The sequence below is a fragment of the Bombina bombina genome, chromosome 6 (genome assembly GCF_027579735.1).
Source record: "Bombina bombina isolate aBomBom1 chromosome 6, aBomBom1.pri, whole genome shotgun sequence".
Classification (NCBI taxonomy): Eukaryota; Metazoa; Chordata; class Amphibia; order Anura; family Bombinatoridae; genus Bombina; species Bombina bombina.
The window spans coordinates 702,973,516-702,991,461 of NC_069504.1; the positions used below are offsets into that span (position 1 = coordinate 702,973,516).

Here is a 17,946-nt window from a genome sequence, read left to right on the forward strand (position 1 = left end):
CTGGTATCTGCTTTGCTGAGACCCAACCAAGCCCAAAGGGGAATACGATACCAAATGACGCCTTCAGAAAGTCTTTTCTATGTATCAGAGCTCCTCACACATGCATCTGCATGTCATGCTTCTCAAAAACAAGTGCGCAATACAGGCGCGAAAATGAGACTCTGCCTATGATTAGGGAAAGCCCCTAGAGAATAAGGTGACCAATACAGTGCCTGCCGGTTATTTTACAAAATTCCCAAGATTAAAATAATTCCTCAAGGCTATGGAGTATAAAATATGTTTATATATAAATCGATTTAGCCCAGAAAATGTCTACAGTCTTAAAAAGCCCTTGTGAAGCCCTTTTTTTCTTTCTGTAATAAAAATGGCTTACCGGATCCCATAGGGAAAATGACAGCTTCCAGCATTACATCGTCTTGTTAGAATGTGTCATACCTCAAGCAGCAAAAGTCTGCTCACTGTTCCCCCAACTGAAGTTAATTCCTCTCAACAGTCCTGTGTGGAAACAGCCATCGATTTTAGTAACGGTTGCTAAAATCATTTTCCTCTTACAAACAGAAATCTTCATCTCTTTTCTGTTTCAGAGTAAATAGTACATACCAGCACTATTTTAAAATAACAAACTCTTGATTGAATAATAAAAACTACAGTTAAACACTAAAAAACTCTAAGCCATCTCCGTGGAGATGTTGCCTGTACAACGGCAAAGAGAATGACTGGGGAAGGCGGAGCCTAGGAGGGATCATGTGACCAGCTTTGCTGGGCTCTTTGCCATTTCCTGTTGGGGAGGAGAATATCCCACAAGTAAGGATGACGCCGTGGACCGGACACACCTATGTTGGAGAAAAGCTTATCAGAACCCTACATTGTAAGCATGCACACATTTTGTGCCTTTATTTTAATATAACCTGTTTGATGTATTTTACAAGTATTCTGACACACATTATATTATTTTTTTTAGCCATCCCAGTGACTAGTACATACAGGACTCTGAGTGTATATATCATTTTGCAGATCACAAATCACACACGTAAAGAAGGAACTAAGAGGGAAGTAATAAAAAGAGAAATAAGACTTTATTTTGTAGTGTATAAAAGTTGACAACCATTACAATGGCAGCATTGGTGAGTATTTATTGATTAATAAATCAGCATTTCAAACCCATTTTAAAATGAGAACTACTTTTAGAGTTAAAATTTCTTTAAAAAAAAAAAAAAAAAGAAAAAAAAAGAAAAGAAATCAAAACTTTGGACATTTTAATTATAAAAATACAGAGCACCAAGGACACTACTGATTTCTTGCTGGAGATTGCTATACAAATAGACAGAAATATATGACATAGGGTCTCCACTATTCATAAAGAATAAAACATTAAAAAGGATGTTTTATAAAACAAACTCAAGCCAACATCATAGTTGTTAACACTGGACATAGCACTAGTTGCAATATTTACTGGACAAGGAGAAAGTTGAGAGTAAGAAAAACAAAGGGTAAGAGAAAGAGAGAGCGAGATAATGTAGAAGAGAGCGAGATAATGTAGACGAAAAAGTGAGCGGGATAATGTAGGAGAGAGCAAGTTAATGTAGAAGAAAGAGAGCGAGATAATGTAGAAAAAAGAGTGAGCGAGATAATGTAGAAGAGAGCGAGATAATGTAGACGAAAAAGTGAGCGGGATAATGTAGAAGAAAGAGTGAGCGAGATAATGTAGGAGAGAGCAAGTTAATGTAGAAGAAAGAGTGTGAGATAATGTAGAAAAAAGAGTGAGCGAGATAATGTTGAAGAAGAGAGTGCGAGATAATGTAGCAGAAAGAGAGAGCCAGATAATGTAGCAGAGAGAGCGAGATAATGTAGAAGAGAGTGCGAGTGAGATAATGTAGAAGAGAGAGTGCGAGATAATGTAGAAGAGAGAGTGCGAGATAATGTAGAAGAGAGTGCGAGATAATGTAGAAGAAAGAGAGAGTGAGATAATGTAAAAAAGTTTGAGTGAGATAATGTAGAAGAAAGAGTGCGAGATAATGTAGAAGAGAGTGCAAGATAATGTAGCAGAGAGTGAGATAATGTAGAAGAGTGAGATATTGTAGAAGAAAGAGTGAGATAATGTAGCAGAATGAGAGCGAGATAATGTAGCAGAAAGAGAGCGAGATAATGTAGCAGAAAGAGAGCAAGATAATATAGCAGAAAGAGAGAGCGAGATAATGTGAGAGAGAGCGCAAGATAATGTAGGGGTAAAATGGAGCATAAGAATGTAGAAGAAAGCACAAGAGAGTGGGACAAACCAAGTTCGAGAGTAGCAGAGTGCAAGTTAGAGAAAGAAAGAGCAAAATAATATAAAAAAAAATTCTGCCCTGTTAAAAGCAAATGTTTTAAAGAAAAAAAAAAAAAAAAAGTATGAATACTGCAACTAATACCAATTATAAGATCAATCACATAATTTACTTAGAGACTCAAGTGCTCCAAAAAAAAAAAAAAAGGTAAATGTTCCAAGAGAATTTTACATGTGGAACTGCAATGCCATCAATTGTACAAGTACCCATTAAGCAGAAAATATAAATATAGGTCAAAGGATAAAATACGGTATGAGAGACAAAAGCTAAAAAAGTAATAAAATCTCACCTCCTAGTTACATCAAAAATGAAAATGGACAATTAACAAAATGAATCATGAACTGCGTAAAACTGAAACATCTTGTTCTGCTAACTTCTATTGTTGTTGTATTGCAAGTGCATAGTTGTAACTTGCTCTTCACAAAGCACAGAATGACTTGGAAAAAGCTAAGAAACAGACAGTGTTTTCAGTAACACACAAATTACAATGGTTGCTCAGGCACTTGTTATTTCAAATGTGCATTTCTTCCTGGGGTCCTTAAAAACAAACCATGCACTGTATTAGCTAAAATTTCGTCCATGCTCCTACTTGGACAAAAAAAAACAAAAACAAACAGCCAGTCTACTCTGTAGAAAATAACGTTATACTACTGCAGTAGAAACACTGCATCTTCTGTAAATAAAACCACATTCCAGCAAAATGATAATGGTAAAATTACAATTTCACAAATATCTACTTATTGCACATATATGCCCCATGATTTAATCGCTATGACAAGATAAAACAGGCTTGAGAGCAAAGGAAACCATTAACAAAAAAACCAAAAACAATTCATGTTAATTACCCTTCCCCCCCCCCCCCCCCCTTGTGACTGGGCAGCTCAAGATCCCATATTACACAACTAAGCACACTAACCCTTTAGTTGCCAAAGGGCTGCTACTCAATGCATATGACATCCGAGAACGTAACATAGCTAGAAAATCCAACTAGGTATGTGCTCCTGAAATAAACAACAACAAAAAGAGATGAGCAATGCTCTGCAAAAAGGGGATTACACAAAATATATTTGGTGTATTATTTGTGTAGAATATACACACATAAAAAGCTAAAGGCTATAAATATGATAATCATTGCATAAGGCCTGTACTTCTGAGCAAGAATCAGTACTTTCTTACTAAACGGAAATTCTAAAACACTATTGTATAGCTCTAATACTATCATACCTTTAAAACATTCTGTGTTTTCTCTGTAAAAAAGTATTCACTACATTTTATTAGTTATATAATTGAGTTTGTGATCTTCTTATGTGGACAGATTTTTCTAAAAACATAAAAAGTTTCTTGGCATTTAAAAATACCCACAAAAAAAATAAATATTAGCTTTTTTGAAAAAATAATAAAAGTTCATTAAAAAGATTTAAATGGCTTGGAATTTCTTAGGTGGTTGGTGAGGAAGGTAGAGTGAAAATAATAAGGCTACGTATTATGCTAAAAAAGGCAAGTGTAGCACAATTCGATTGTCTGTGGATACAAAGGTGCAGGGGTGTTTAACAATCTAAAGAGGAGTGAAAGGCAGCAAAAAGTTAACCCCCTTGGATACCAGAAAGAGGTGCAATGTATTTCTGGGTTGCAGTCCCACCTTTTGGCAGTGAATAGGTTAAAAAGGCAGACAATCCACTTGTTTGTGATTATCAGTGACATATTTAAAGGATAAATAACACCATTTAGCTTCTGTATCACTGTAAGCAGACGGCTTAGCTGACAAATAGTACCATAGCTGTGTAAACTCATTAAATAAGTCACCGCTTCAGGTCACAGTTCTCCTGTAGGGCTATATGCTTAAGTTATTCCTTTGCATCGTTCACATTCCCATCACACCATATTCTCCTGTATATCTCCACCTCAAACGCAAATCACGAAGAGCTCTGTTGCTTGTCGGAAGGAGAGTAACGTAAGAGCATGGAGTGAGAGCGAGAATGCAGTCCACGCCGGGCACTAGTGGCCAGTCTCTGCTGTGCCAGGAAGGACTGTGCACCACTGGGAGCCTGACTTCTTTCATCAGTCGCCTTCTGGTGAAGGGTCATACCCTGGGAGAGAGAAAGAATTGTAAAAGAAAATCTACCTGTTTGTCACAATTTACTGAAAGGACAACAATCCATTCATTGGATTACAATTCAGTTCACTGGCTAATAGGTTGTTTGGGGACCATATGGAGGGGAAAAAAAAAAAAAAAAAAAAAAGAGATAGAAATATAGATCTTCTAGATACTGATAAAAAAAAAAAAAATATGATATCACGAGAGGGCCGAATTCAAACATTTAATAGACTATAGAGGATTAAAATGGACATGAAACCCAAAATTTTTCTCTTTCGTGATTTAGGTAGAACATAAAATTTTAAACAATTTTACAATTAACTTCTATTATTAAATTTTCTTCATTCTCTTGATATCATTAGTTAAAGGAGCAGCAATGCACTACTGGTTTCTCACTGAACACATGGGTTAGCCAATGACTGACTGTGTGTGTGTGTGTGTGTATATATATATATATATATATATATATATATATATATATATATATATATATATATATATACACACACACACACACATACACATATATATATACATATATACAGCCACCAATCAGCAGCTAGAACCTAGGTTATTTGCTGCTCCTGAGCTTTCCTAGATAAACCTTTCAGCAAAGGATATCAAGAGAAGGAAGCAAATAAAATAGAAGTACATAGGAAAGTTGTTTAAAATGGTATGCTCTCTCTGAATCATGGATGTCTAATTATGAATTTACTGTCCCTTTAAAAATTACTACCCCAATACAGTTAACTGTGTAATTGGATGTATCATTGTGGAAAGATAGGGTATCTTCAAGTTCTGAGAATGTAACATCATTAAACCACAAGTCAGGAAATATTAAAATGAGACATGAAAGTCAAATTTAAAAAACTTTAATGGTTCAGATAGAGCATGCATAGGTAGGCTCAGAAGCAGCCATGCACTACTGGGAGCTAGCTTCACTTACATGCCTCTTATCATTGGCTCATCAGAAGTATTTAGCTAGCTCCCAGCTGTGCTTTGCTGCTCTGGAGCAGACTTTAAAGCGATGGGAAAGTCAAACTATTTTAGAGAATATTACAGCATACTAGCAATACAGTATATACGTATTTCTACACGCTTTATCATCGAGAGAGTTTTTAATACTGAAATGTATTCCCCCTGCAGAAGTGCTCTCTTGCGCTGCTGCTTGTTTTCAGTGTGGTATTAGGACTGCATTGCTATGTGGCCCCGAAAACTATAGCAGCTGCAGCAAACTGTTAAAAATTATATATATATATATATATATATATATATATTAATGCCCTCTTTTAGGTTAAACAGAAAAAAAGTGGACTGTAATGTCCCATGAAAACTGCTTCTCCCTCCTCTTCATTTAAACGGCCAGCTCCAAGCAGCTTATTGGACATCTGATATATGCTGAAAAACATAATTTATGTAGGAACTTACCTGATAAATTCATTTCTTTCATATTGGCAAGAGTCCATGAGCTAGTGACGTATGGGATATACAATCCTACCAGGAGGGGCATGGTTTCCCAAACCTCAAAATGCCTATAAATAAACCCCTCACCACACCCACAATTCAGTTTAACTAATAGCCAAGAAGTGGGGTGATAAAGAAAGGAGTAAAAAGCATCAACAAAGGAATTTGGAAATAATTGTGCTTTATACAAAAAAATCATAACCACCATAAAATAAAGGGGTGGGCCTCATGGATTCTTGCCAATATGAAAAAAAATGAATTTATCAGGTAAGTTCTTACATAAATTATGTTTTCTTTCATGTAATTGGCAAGAGTCCATGAGCTAGTGACGTATGGGATAGCAATACCCAAGATGTGGAACTCCACGGAAGAGTCACTAGAGAGGGAGGGATAAATATAAAAACAAACAGCCATTTTCTGCTGGAAAAAAAAATCCACAACCCAAAATATAAGTTAATTCTCATAAATGTGAGGAAGAAACTTAAATCAAAAGCAGAAAAATCAAACTGAAACCGCTGCCGGAAGAACTTTTCTATTAAAAACTGCTTCCGAAGAAGCAAATACATCAAAATGGTAGAATTTAGTAAATGTATGCAAAGAAGACCAAGTAGCAGCTTTGCAAATCTGATCAACTGAAGCTTCATTCTTAAAAGCCCAGGAAGTGTAAACTGATCTAGTATAATGAGCTGTAATTCTCTGAGTTGGGTCTTGACCCAACTTCAAATACTCTTGATGAATCAAAAGTTTTAACCACGAGGGCAAGGAAACGGCAGAAGCCTTCTGACCTTTCCTGGAACCAGAAAAGATAACAAATAGACTAGAAGTCTTCCTGAAATCTTTAGCAGCTTCAACATAATATTTAAAAGCTCTCACCACATCCAAAGAATGTAAAGATTTTTCCAAAGAATTCTTAGGATTAGGACACAAAGAAGGGACAACAATTTCTCTATTAATATTGCTAGAATTTACAACCTTAGGTAGGAATTTAAATGAAGTCCGCAAAACTGCCTTATCCTGATGAAAAATCAGAAAAGGAGATTCACAAGAGAGTGGATAATTCAGAAACTCTTCTAGCATAAGAGATGGCCAAAAGAAACAACACTTTCCAAGAAAGCAGTTTAATGTCTAAAGAATGCATAGGCTCAAACAGAGGAGCCTGTAAAGCCTTCAAAACGAAATGAAGACTCCAAGGAGGAGAGATTGATTTAATGATAGGCTTGATACGAACCAAAGCCTGCACAAAACAATGAATATCAGGAAGTTTAGCAATCTTTCTGTGAAATAAAACAGAAAGAGCAGATATTTGTCCTTTCAAGGAACTTGCAGACAAACCTTTATCCAAACCATCCTGAAGGAACTGTTAAATTCTAGGAATTCGAAAAGAATGCCAAGAAAATTTATGAGAAGAACACCATGAAATGTAAGTCTTCCAAACTCTATAATAAATCTTTCTAGAAACAGATTTATGAGCCTGCAACATAGTATTAATCACTGAGTAAGAGAAACCTCTATGACCAAGCACTAAGCGTTCAATTTCCATACCTTTAAATTTAACGATTTGAGATCCTGATGGAAAAAACAGACCTTGAGATAGAAGGTCTGGCCTTAATGGGAGTGGCCAAGGTTGGCAACTGGACATCCGAACAAGATCCGCATACCAAAACCTGTGAGGCCATGCTGGAGCCAACAGCAGCACAAACGATTGCTCCATGATGATTTTGGAGATCAGTCTTGGAAAAAGAACTAGAGGCGGGGAAATATAAGAAGGTTGATAACACCAAGGAAGTGTCAATGCATCCACTGCTTCCGCCTGAGGATCCCTGGACAGGTACCTGGGAAGTTTTTTGTTTAGATGAGAAGCCATCAGAACTATTTCTGGAAGCCCCCACATCTGAACAATTTGAAAAAACACATCTGGTGGAGAGACCATTCTCCCGGATGTAAAGTCTGACGACTGAGGTAATCCGCTTCCCAATTGTCTATACCTGGGATATGAACCGCAATTAGACAGGAGCTGGATTCCGCCAAAACAAGTATCCGAGATACTTTTTTCATAGCTTGAGGACTGCGAGTCCCACCCTGATGATTGACATATGCCACAGTTGTGATATTGTCTGTCTGAAAACAAATGAACGGTTCTCTCTTCAACAGAGACCAAGACTGAAGGGCTCTGATAATCACACGGAGTTCCAAAATATTGAATGGTAATCTCGCCTCTTGAAATTTCCCCTTCTGCTGTCAGAGATCCCCAAACAGCTCCCCAACCTGAAAGACTTGCATCTGTTGTGATCACAGTCCAGGTTTGAAGAACAAAAGAGGCCCCTAAAATGATACGATGATGATCTAACCACCAAGTCAGAGAAAGTCGAACATTGGGATTTAAGGATATTAATTGTGATATCCTTGTATAATCCCTGCACCATTCGTTCAGCATACAAAGCTGGAGAGGTCTCATATGAAAACGAGCAAAGGGGATCGCGTCCGATGCTGCAGTCATGAGACCTAAAACTTCCATGCACATAGCTACTGAAGGGAATGAAACTGACAGTCTGCAAAAGGAAATATACTGAAAACCTAAATCATGGCAAATATAAGTACAATAACATATATTTAGAACTTTATATAAATACATAAAGTGCCAAACCATAGCTGAGAGTTTCTTAAGTAATGAAAACATACTTACCAAAAGACACCCATCCACATATAGCAGATAGCCAAACCAGTACTGAAACTGTTATCAGTAGAGGTAATGGACTATGAGAGTATATCGTCGATTTGAAAAGGGAGGTAGGAGATGAATCTCTATGACAGATAACAGAGAACCTATGAAATAGATCCCCGTGAGGAAAACCATTGCATTCAATAGGTGATACTCCCTTCACATCCCTCTGACATTCACTGTACTCTGAGAGGAATCGGGCTTCAAAATGCTGAGAAGCGCATATCAACGTAGATATCTTAGCACAAACTTAAGAAGCAAAAGTATAGAATTTGTAAAATTTGGTAAAAGTATGCAGTGAAGACCAAGTCGCTGCCTTACAAATCTGTTCAACAGAAGCCTCATTTTTGAAAGCCCATGTGGAAGCCACTGCTCTGGTAGAATGAGCAGTAATTCTTTCAGGAGGCTGCTGGCCAGCAGTCTCATAGGCCAAATAGATGATGCTTTTCAGCCAAAAGGGAAGAGAGGTAGAAGTCGCTTTCTGACCTCTCCTCTTACCAGAATAGATAACAAACAAGGAAGATGTTTGTCTGAAAGCCTTAATTGCTTGTAAATAGAACTTTAAAGCACAAACTACATCAAGATTGTGTAATAGACGTTCCTTCTTGGAAGATGGATTAGGACACAGAGAAGGAACAACTATTTCCTGGTTAATATTCTTGTTAGAAACAACTTTAGGAAGAAAACCAGGCTTGGTACGCAAAACTACCTTATCTGCGTGGAACACCAGGTAAGGTGAATCACACTGTAAGGCAGATAATTCTGAAACTCTTCTAGCAGAAGAGATAGCTATCAAAAACAAAACTTTCCAAGATAACAACTTAATGTCTATGGAATGTAAAGGTTCAAAGGGAACCCCTTGAAGAACTGAAAGAACTAGATTCAAACTCCATGGCGGAGCCACAGGTTTATAGACAGGCTTGATTCTGACTAAAGCCTGAGCAAACGCTTGAACGTCTGGTACCTCTGCCAGACGCTTGTATAACAGGATAGACAAAGCAGATATTTGTCCTTTTAAGGAACTAGCTGACAATCCTTTCTCCAATCCTTCTTGGAGAAAAGACAATATCCTGGGAATCCTAATCTTACTCTATGAGTAACCCTTGGATTCACACCAACAAAGATATTTCCGCCATATCTTATGGTAGATTTTTCTGGTGACAGGCTTTCTAGCCAGAATCAGAGTATCTATAACTGACTCAGAGAACCCACGCTTTGATAGAATTAAGCGTTCAATCTCCAAGCAGTCAGACATAGAGAAACTAAATTTGGATGCTTGAACGGACCCTGTATCAGAAGATCCTGCCTCATTGGCGCTATCAGAATCACCAAAGCCTTCTCCTGCTTGATTCTGGCAACCAGACGCGGGAGAAGAGGAAACGGTGGAAAAACATAAGCCAGATTGAAGGACCAAGGCGCTGCTAGAGCATCTATCAATTATGCCTTGGAATCCAGGGACCTGGACCCGTAGAGAGGAAGTTTGGTGTTCTGATGGGACGCCATCAGATCCAACTCTGGAGTGCCCCAAAGCTGAGTCAGCTGGGCAAATGCCTCCGGGTGGAGTTCCCACTCCCCCGGGTGAAAAGTCTGACGACTTAGAAAATCCGCCTCCCAGTTGTCTACTCCTAGGATGTGGATTGCCGAGAGATGGCAGGAGTGATCCTCCGCCCACCTGATTATTTTGGTTACTTCCGTCATTGCTAGGGAACTCTTTGTTCCCCCCTGATGATTGACGTAAGCTACAGTCGTGATGTTGTCCGACTGAAATCTGATGAATTTGGCCGCAGCTAGTTGAGGCCATGCCTGAAGAGCGTTGAATATCGCCCTCAGTTCCAGAATGTTTATCGGGAGAAGAGTTTCTTCCCGAGACCCTAAGCCCTGAGCTTTCAGGGAGTCCCAGACCGCACCCCAGACTGGCGTCTGTCATTACAATGATCCACTCTGGTCTGCGGAAACATATTCCCTGAGACAGGTGATCCTGAGACAACCACCAGAGAAGAGAATCTCTGGTCTCCTGGTCCAACTGTATTTGAGGAGACAAATCTGCATAATCCCCATTCCACTGTTTGAGCATGCATAGTTGCAGTGGTCTGAGGTGTATCCGAGCAAAAGGGACTATGTCCATTGCCGCTACCATTAGTCCGATTGTCTCCATGCACTGAGCTACAGATGGCCGAGGAGCTCGGCAAGTAGTTAACAGTTTTAACCTTCTGACTTCCGTCAGAAATATTTTTATTTCTACCGAGTCTATCAGGGTTCCTAGGAATGGAACTCTTGTGAGGGGGGAGAGAGAACTCTTTTTTTACGTTCACCTTCCACCCGTGAGACCTCAGAAAGGCCAATACGATCTCCGAGTGAGACTTGGTTCTTTGGAAAGTCGACGCCTGAATTAAGATGTCGTCTAAGTAAGGCGCCACTGCTATGCCCCACGGTCTTAGCACCGCCAGGAGGGACCCTAGCACCTTTGTGAAAATTCTGGGAGCAGTAGCCAACCCGAAAGGAAGAGCCACAAACTGATAATGCTTGTCCAGAAAGACGAACCTGAGAAACTGGTGATGATCTTTGTGGATAGGAATATGCAGATACGCATCCTTTAGATCCACGGTAGTCATATATTGACCCTCCTGGATCATTGGTAAGATTGTCCGAATGGTCTCCATCTTGAATGATGGGACTGAGGAATTTGTTTAGAATTTTGAGATCCAGGATTGGTCTGAAAGTTCCTTCTTTTTTGGGAACCACAAACAGGTTTGAGTAAAACCCCAGTCCTTGTTCTACAATTGGAACTGGGTGGATCACTCCCATTGTATGTAGATCTTCTACACAGCGTAAAAACGCCTCTTTCTTTGTCTGATCTGTAGATAGACAAGGAATGTGGAACCTTCCCCTTGGAGGAGAGTCCTTGAATTCTAGAAGGTATCCCTGGGCTACAATCTCTAATGCCCAAGGATCGTGTACATCTCTTGCCCAGGCCTGAGCGAAGAGAGAGAGTCTGCCCCCTACTAGATCCGGTCCCGGATCGGGAGCTACCCCTTCATGTTGTCTTGGTGGCAGCTGCAGGCTTTTTGGCCTGTTTACCCTTATTCCAGCCCTGGTAAGGTTTCCAGGTTGCCTTGGGCTGTGAAGCGTTACCCTCTTGCTTTGCAGCCGGAGAGGATGAAGCGGGGCCGTTCCTGAAATTGCGAAAGGAACAAAAATTAGCTTTGTTCTTTGTCTTAAAGGGCTTGTCCTGAGGGAGAGCATGGCCTTTCTCCCCGGTGATATCTGAAATAATCTCTTTCAATTCAGGCCCGAAGAGGGTCTTTCCTTTGAAAGGAATGTTCAAAAGCTTGGATTTAGACGACACATCGGCCGACCATGACTTTAGCCATAGCGCCCTGCGCGACAAAATGTCGAAACCTGAATTTTTCACCGCTAACTTAGCTATTTGGAAAGCGGCGTCAGTGGTAAAGGAATTAGCTAGCTTTAGAGCCTTAATTCTATCCATAATTTCCTCATATGAGGTCTCCGTCTGGAGCGAGTCTTCCAGCGCCTCAAACCAGAAAGCAGCTGCAGTAGTTACAGGAATAATGCAGGCAATAGGTTGGAGAAGAAAGCCTTGCTGAACAAAAATTTTCTTAAGTAAACCCTCTAACTTCTTATCCATAGGGTCTTTAAAAGCACTACTGTCTTCAATTGGTAGGGTTGTGCGTTTATCAAGTGTAGAAATAGCCCCCTCCACTTTAGGGACCGTCTGCCACGAGTCCCGCACAGGGTCAGGTATGGGGAACATTTTCTTAAAAACAGGAGGGGGAGCAAAGGGAACACCTGGTCTATCCCACTCCCTAGTAACGATATCCGCAATCCTCTTAGGGACCGGAAACGTATCCGTGTATACAGGGACCTCTAGATACTTGTCCATTTTACACAATTTCTCTGGGATCACCAAAGGGTCGCAGTCATCCAGAGTAGCTAATACCTCCCTAAGCAAAACGCGGAGGTTTTCTAGTTTAAATTTAAAAGCCAATGTATCTGAATCTGTATGGGGAGGAACCCTTCCTGAATCAGAGACTTCTCCCTCAGACATCAAATCCCTCGCTCCCACTTCAGAGCGTTGTGAGGGTATATCGGATACGGCTACCAAAGCGTCAGAATGCTCATAATCTGTTCTTAAAACGGAGCTATCACACTTTGCGGGTAACACGGGCAGTTTAGATAAGAAGAGAATTATCCATGACTGCTGCCAAGTCTTGTAATGTAAAAGTGTTAGACGCACTAGAGGTACTAGGCGTCGCTTACGCGGGCGTAACTGGTTGTGACACTTGGGGAGAGGCAGACGGGCTACCCTCGTTACCTTCAGTCTGAGAATCATCTTGGGCCACATTTTTAAGTGCAACAATATGATCTTTAAAGTGTATAGACATATCAGTACAAGTGGGACACATTCTGAGTGGGGGTTCCACCATGGCTTCTAAACACATTGAACAAGGATTTTCCTTAGTGTCAGACATGTTTAATAAACTAGTAATATATACAAGCAGGCTTGGAAATCACTTTAATCAAATAAAAAACACAATTTGAAAAAAACGTTACTGTGCCTTTAAGAGATAAAAAGAGCACACAATTTTACAAAACAGTGAAAAATGCAGCAATTCTCCTGAAATTTTCACAGTATGTACCTAAAGCCTTAATAAGATTGCACCACAAGTTTCAAAACGATTAACCCCTTAATGCCCAAACCGGAGCAGCCTAAAGCCAGCAACCGGTTAAAAATAGTACAGCACCTTGCCACAGCCTTGCTGTGGCCCTACCTGCACTTAGGGATCAGATTTGGGGGAATATAGCTTCTATAAGGCCCTCAAACAGCAGCAGGACCCTCCATGTGAAGCAGCATGAACTTCTCTGCAATTCTAACTGCGCATCTGAGGCACGAAATTAGGCCCCTCCCACTCTACTCCGGAGTTGTGAGGCCTAGTAAATCACTCTTAAGTGACTAAAAACCAGCCATGTGGGTAATAACCCCAGAAAGAACCTCAAAAGGACTTTCAAAGTGTCTACAAACGATATTATTCTTGAATAAACAATCTATTGCCCTGAATCAGTGTCAACCAGCATAATTAGCCCTGTTATGTAAGCATTCAATTCCTTACTAAGTCTGTGAACATAGCTTACCCTCCACTCATGGGATATTGTCAGTCTCTTCTAGCATTATCTCAGTCTTGTCTAGAAATAAATGACTGAACATACCTCATTGCAGATTACCCTGCAAACCGTTCCCCCCAACTGAAGTTTTCTGGTACTTCTCAGTCCTGTGTGGGAACAGCAGTGGATTTTAGTTACAACATGCTAAAATCATTTTCCTCTCAGCAGAAATCTTCATCACTTTTCTGCTAGAGAGTAAATAGTACAAACCGGTACCATTTAAAATAAACTTTTGATTGAAGATAATAAAAACTACAATTCTAACACCACATTCAATTTACCCTCCCGTAGAGAGACCCTAGTGCTTAGAGCCAGCAAAGAGAATGACTGGGGGGTGGAGCTAGAGGGGGAGCTATATGGACAGCTTTGCTGTGTGCTCTCTTTGCCACTTCCTGTAGGGAATGAGAATATCCCACAAATAAAGGATGAATCCGTGGACTGGATACACCTTGCAAGAGAAAATGGTTCTCTCATACTTTAGCCGATATCCCCCCAATAAACATAAAACGGAATTACACTAAACTCTCAAGCCGGAATAGGTACACATTCCCAATGCCACTACCCTGAGTGCTGACCACGCATTCACAGAAAGTTGGGGTAAAATAAAACTCCGGCAAGTTCCAACAAGAAAAGGATCACATAAGTATTGGTTTATTAAATTACACAGTTTGTGGTCACCAAACAACTATAGTTAACCAGTCAGTGGGAAAAAAAAAAGTTACTCATCAGAGAGAAAATATTTATATTTCATTATTCATTTAAAGGAAACTTAGGTCAAAGTTTATGGAACCAAAAAAGCATCTTCTAAGCTAACTGTCTTTAGGGATATAGATTAGTGACAACTTACATTCTAAATTCCTGACCGGTTTATACAAGTTTCACATAAAATTACTTTTACCCAAGCTGATTAAACGCTCAGTGAATTCTGGGATTTAAAAAAAAAAACACACACAAAAAAAAAAAACACACAACACACAAGTTTTTAACCTGGTTTTTAAATACATGCTAGCCAGATTATACACACTGTCAATTGTTCCAATGGGTCTTTCCTTAGTAAAGTTTGTGTACTCTGTCACAGCAAATCACATCACATGAGCATTACAGGCACACTCATACTGAAACTAGCCAGAAAACAAGTCCATAAAAAAGTGAAACTCAACATCATAAAGCCATTCTAACGAACTACTTTAATATGACCTACCTGTGCCTTATAAGGCAAATCTAACAACAGAAGCAAAACCAGTGTGGCAGCATTTCACATGGTTACAATTTGTTCAGGCAATTAAAAAAAACAAAAACAATATAATAATGCTATCAACTGCACTTCCACGTTTCAGCAATTCCTGTGTGCACTGGTCAACCTCATGTATGCATTACTACAATTAGGAAAGTGACAGGGTGAAATATGCCCTTACATGCACCAAAACTACCTAATATTTAGAATGGAAAACATAATGTGTATATATTTAATATATAAAGCAAAAAAATATATATGTAAATTTAAAAAAACAAACAAACAAACAAAAAAAAAAAGACAACCTGCCTGGATTATAGGAACACACACAAACCATTAGTCTATTGAGTTGGTAAATTATCGTCTAGTCAGATTAATAGGAATGATTGATATGTTTAGCTTTTAGAGTGAGTAAGCAAGTGGAAAAAAGGAGGGGGAAATAGTTAAATTAAAAACACAATATTAGATTTTCTCCCCAAACAGTATGCTATTTCTCTGGTCTTCCAAATAAAACTTGATAAAAAACAAAAAATGTATGCTTGCCTGATAAATTATTTTCTTTCCTGGCATGGAGAGTCCACGATTCCATTCAATTACTGTTGGGAATTCAACTCCTGGTCACCAGGAGGAGGCAAATACACCCTAGCAAAGCTTAAGTATCACTCCCACTTCCCATAATCCCCAGTCATTCAGCCGAGGGAATAAGGAAAGAGAAAAAGGAACGCTAGGGGTATAGAGGTGCCTGAAGGTTAAGAAAACAAAAGGGCGGGTTGTGGACTCTCCATGCCAGGAAAGAAAAAACATTTATCAACAGGTAAGCATAAATTTTGTTTTCTTTCCAATGGCATGGAAAGTCCACGAATACATTCAATTACTGTTGGGAAACCAATACCCAAGCCAGAGAGGGCACTGAATGGACAGGGAGGGAGAACTAAAGGCAGGCAGACCTAAATTGAAGGCACCACCGCCTAGAAGCACCTTTCTCCCAAAAGAAGCCTCAGCTGAGGCACAGAAACAAATTTGTAAAATTTTGAAAAGGTATTCAAAGAGGACCAAGAAGCCGCCTTACAGATTTATCCCATGGATGCATCATTTTTAAAAGCTTAGGAAGAAGAAACAGCATGGGTAGAGTGAGCCGTAATCCTCTCAGGAAGCCGATGACCAGCTTCCTCATAAGCCAAACGAAAGACACCCCTGAACCAAAAAGAAAGGAGGAGTTGCAGAGGCCTATTGACCCTTGCGCCTACCAAGGAACCTCAAACAAGGCAGAGGATTGCCTAAAATCCCTGGTATCCTGCGAAAGAACTTTAGAACACGAACCACATCCAGGTTGTGTAACAAAAGTTTCTTTTGAGTAGAAGGATTAGGACAAAAGGAAGGAACTACCATCTCCTGATAGATATTACGGTCCAAGATCACTTGGGAAGAAATTCCCATTTGGTACGTAGAACATCCTTATCCGCATGGAAAATAAAATAAGGGGGATCGGGGATCACACTGTAAGCCAGATAATTCTGAAGCTATACAAGCAGAAGAAAAAAGCCAACAGATTAATATCAACAGAATGCATAGGCTCAAACAGAGCCTGTTGCAGAACACGAATAACTAAATTAAGGCTCCAAGGAGGAGACACAGATTAAACACAGGCCTATTCTGACCAGGACCTGAATGTCCAACAAATTGGCTAACTTCTTTTGAAACAAGACTGAAAGGGCAGAGGTCTATCCCTACAGAGAACTGGATGATAAACCTTTCTCCAAACCCTCATGGAGAAACAGAATATGAGGAACTCTCACCTTAAACCAAAGGAAAACCTGGAGACTTGCACCATAATACATAGGTGCACAAGACCTTAAAGGTACATCCGGTGAAACACCGGCTTACGAGCCTGGATCAGAGAGTCCAATACCCTATCTGAAAGAACCTATTTTAGACAAGTTCCATCCCGATGGATGACATAAGCCACAGCTTGAAATTGAAATCTGATAAACCGGACAGAACTCAGTTGAGGCTACGCTAACAGAGAGTAGTAGATTGCTCTTAACTCCAGAATTTTTATTGGGAGGATGGATTCCTTCGTAACCCGGATCCCCGAGCACTTAAGGGACCCCAAACTGCACCCCCAGCCTGAGAGGCTGGTATTCATAGTCACAATCTACCATATGTTCTCAAAAAGAACATGTCTTGAGCCATATGAACCTGACAATCAACAAAATTAAGATTCTCCTGTGTGGTTGTCTAGGACGATTCTGTGAGATAGGTCAGAATGATCGCCGTTCCTTTGTCTGAGCATAAATAGTAGGAGAGGACTCAGATGAAAGCGAGCAAAAGGAATAATGTTCATGAAGGCCCTTGTATGGATGCAAAGAATGTCTGGGGATTATGGGAGGGATACTTAAGCTTTGCTGGGGTGTCTTTGCCACCTGGCCAGGAGTTGAATTCCCAACAGTAATTGAATGGAATCATGGACTCTCCATGCCATTCGAAATAAAGAATTCTCAAGTGACTGGGGGCACCATAAGGGCCATGGTCAAAACAATACAGTATATCACATGGGCAAAATGCATATAAAAATATATAATACCCCTATGGTTTGTTAATTTTATCAACCAACTTGTTTAAAAAAAAAATGTAAAAAAAAAAAAAGGTATTGAACTGGAAAATATCAATTTGTTAATACATTTCAATTGTAATTGTACAATAATTTATTGCAGAATTTGCTTTTTTCTTTTGTCTTGGTTATTTTGAAATACAAATAAAGTTGGAACTTAAAAACAAACAAAAACAAGGCATTGGTGGTTATAAACAATGTAGTTTATATTTAAGGGACATCAAATTATGGCAGTATGCTAAAAAAAAAAAAAAAAACTACAACATTGACTAAGCGATCAAGCCCTCTAATTTATAGAACTATTAAAAGGTACGTAAA

At 39.4% G+C, this 17,946-nt stretch overlaps 1 protein-coding gene across 2 annotated transcripts in view; it reads right to left on the reverse strand.

Annotated features, from left to right (window-relative positions):
• Positions 1 to 1,054: 1,054 nt before the first annotated feature.
• The window catches only part of HOOK2 (hook microtubule tethering protein 2), a 113,038-nt gene continuing 96,146 nt past the window's right edge, over positions 1,055 to 17,946 (reverse strand). For both annotated transcript variants that reach the window (XM_053717844.1, XM_053717843.1), the window contains one exon: positions 1,055 to 4,411. In XM_053717844.1, the coding sequence (XP_053573819.1) occupies positions 4,238 to 4,411 (174 nt within the window). In that variant the 3' untranslated portion in view covers positions 1,055 to 4,237. The remainder of the gene's footprint in view (positions 4,412 to 17,946) is intronic.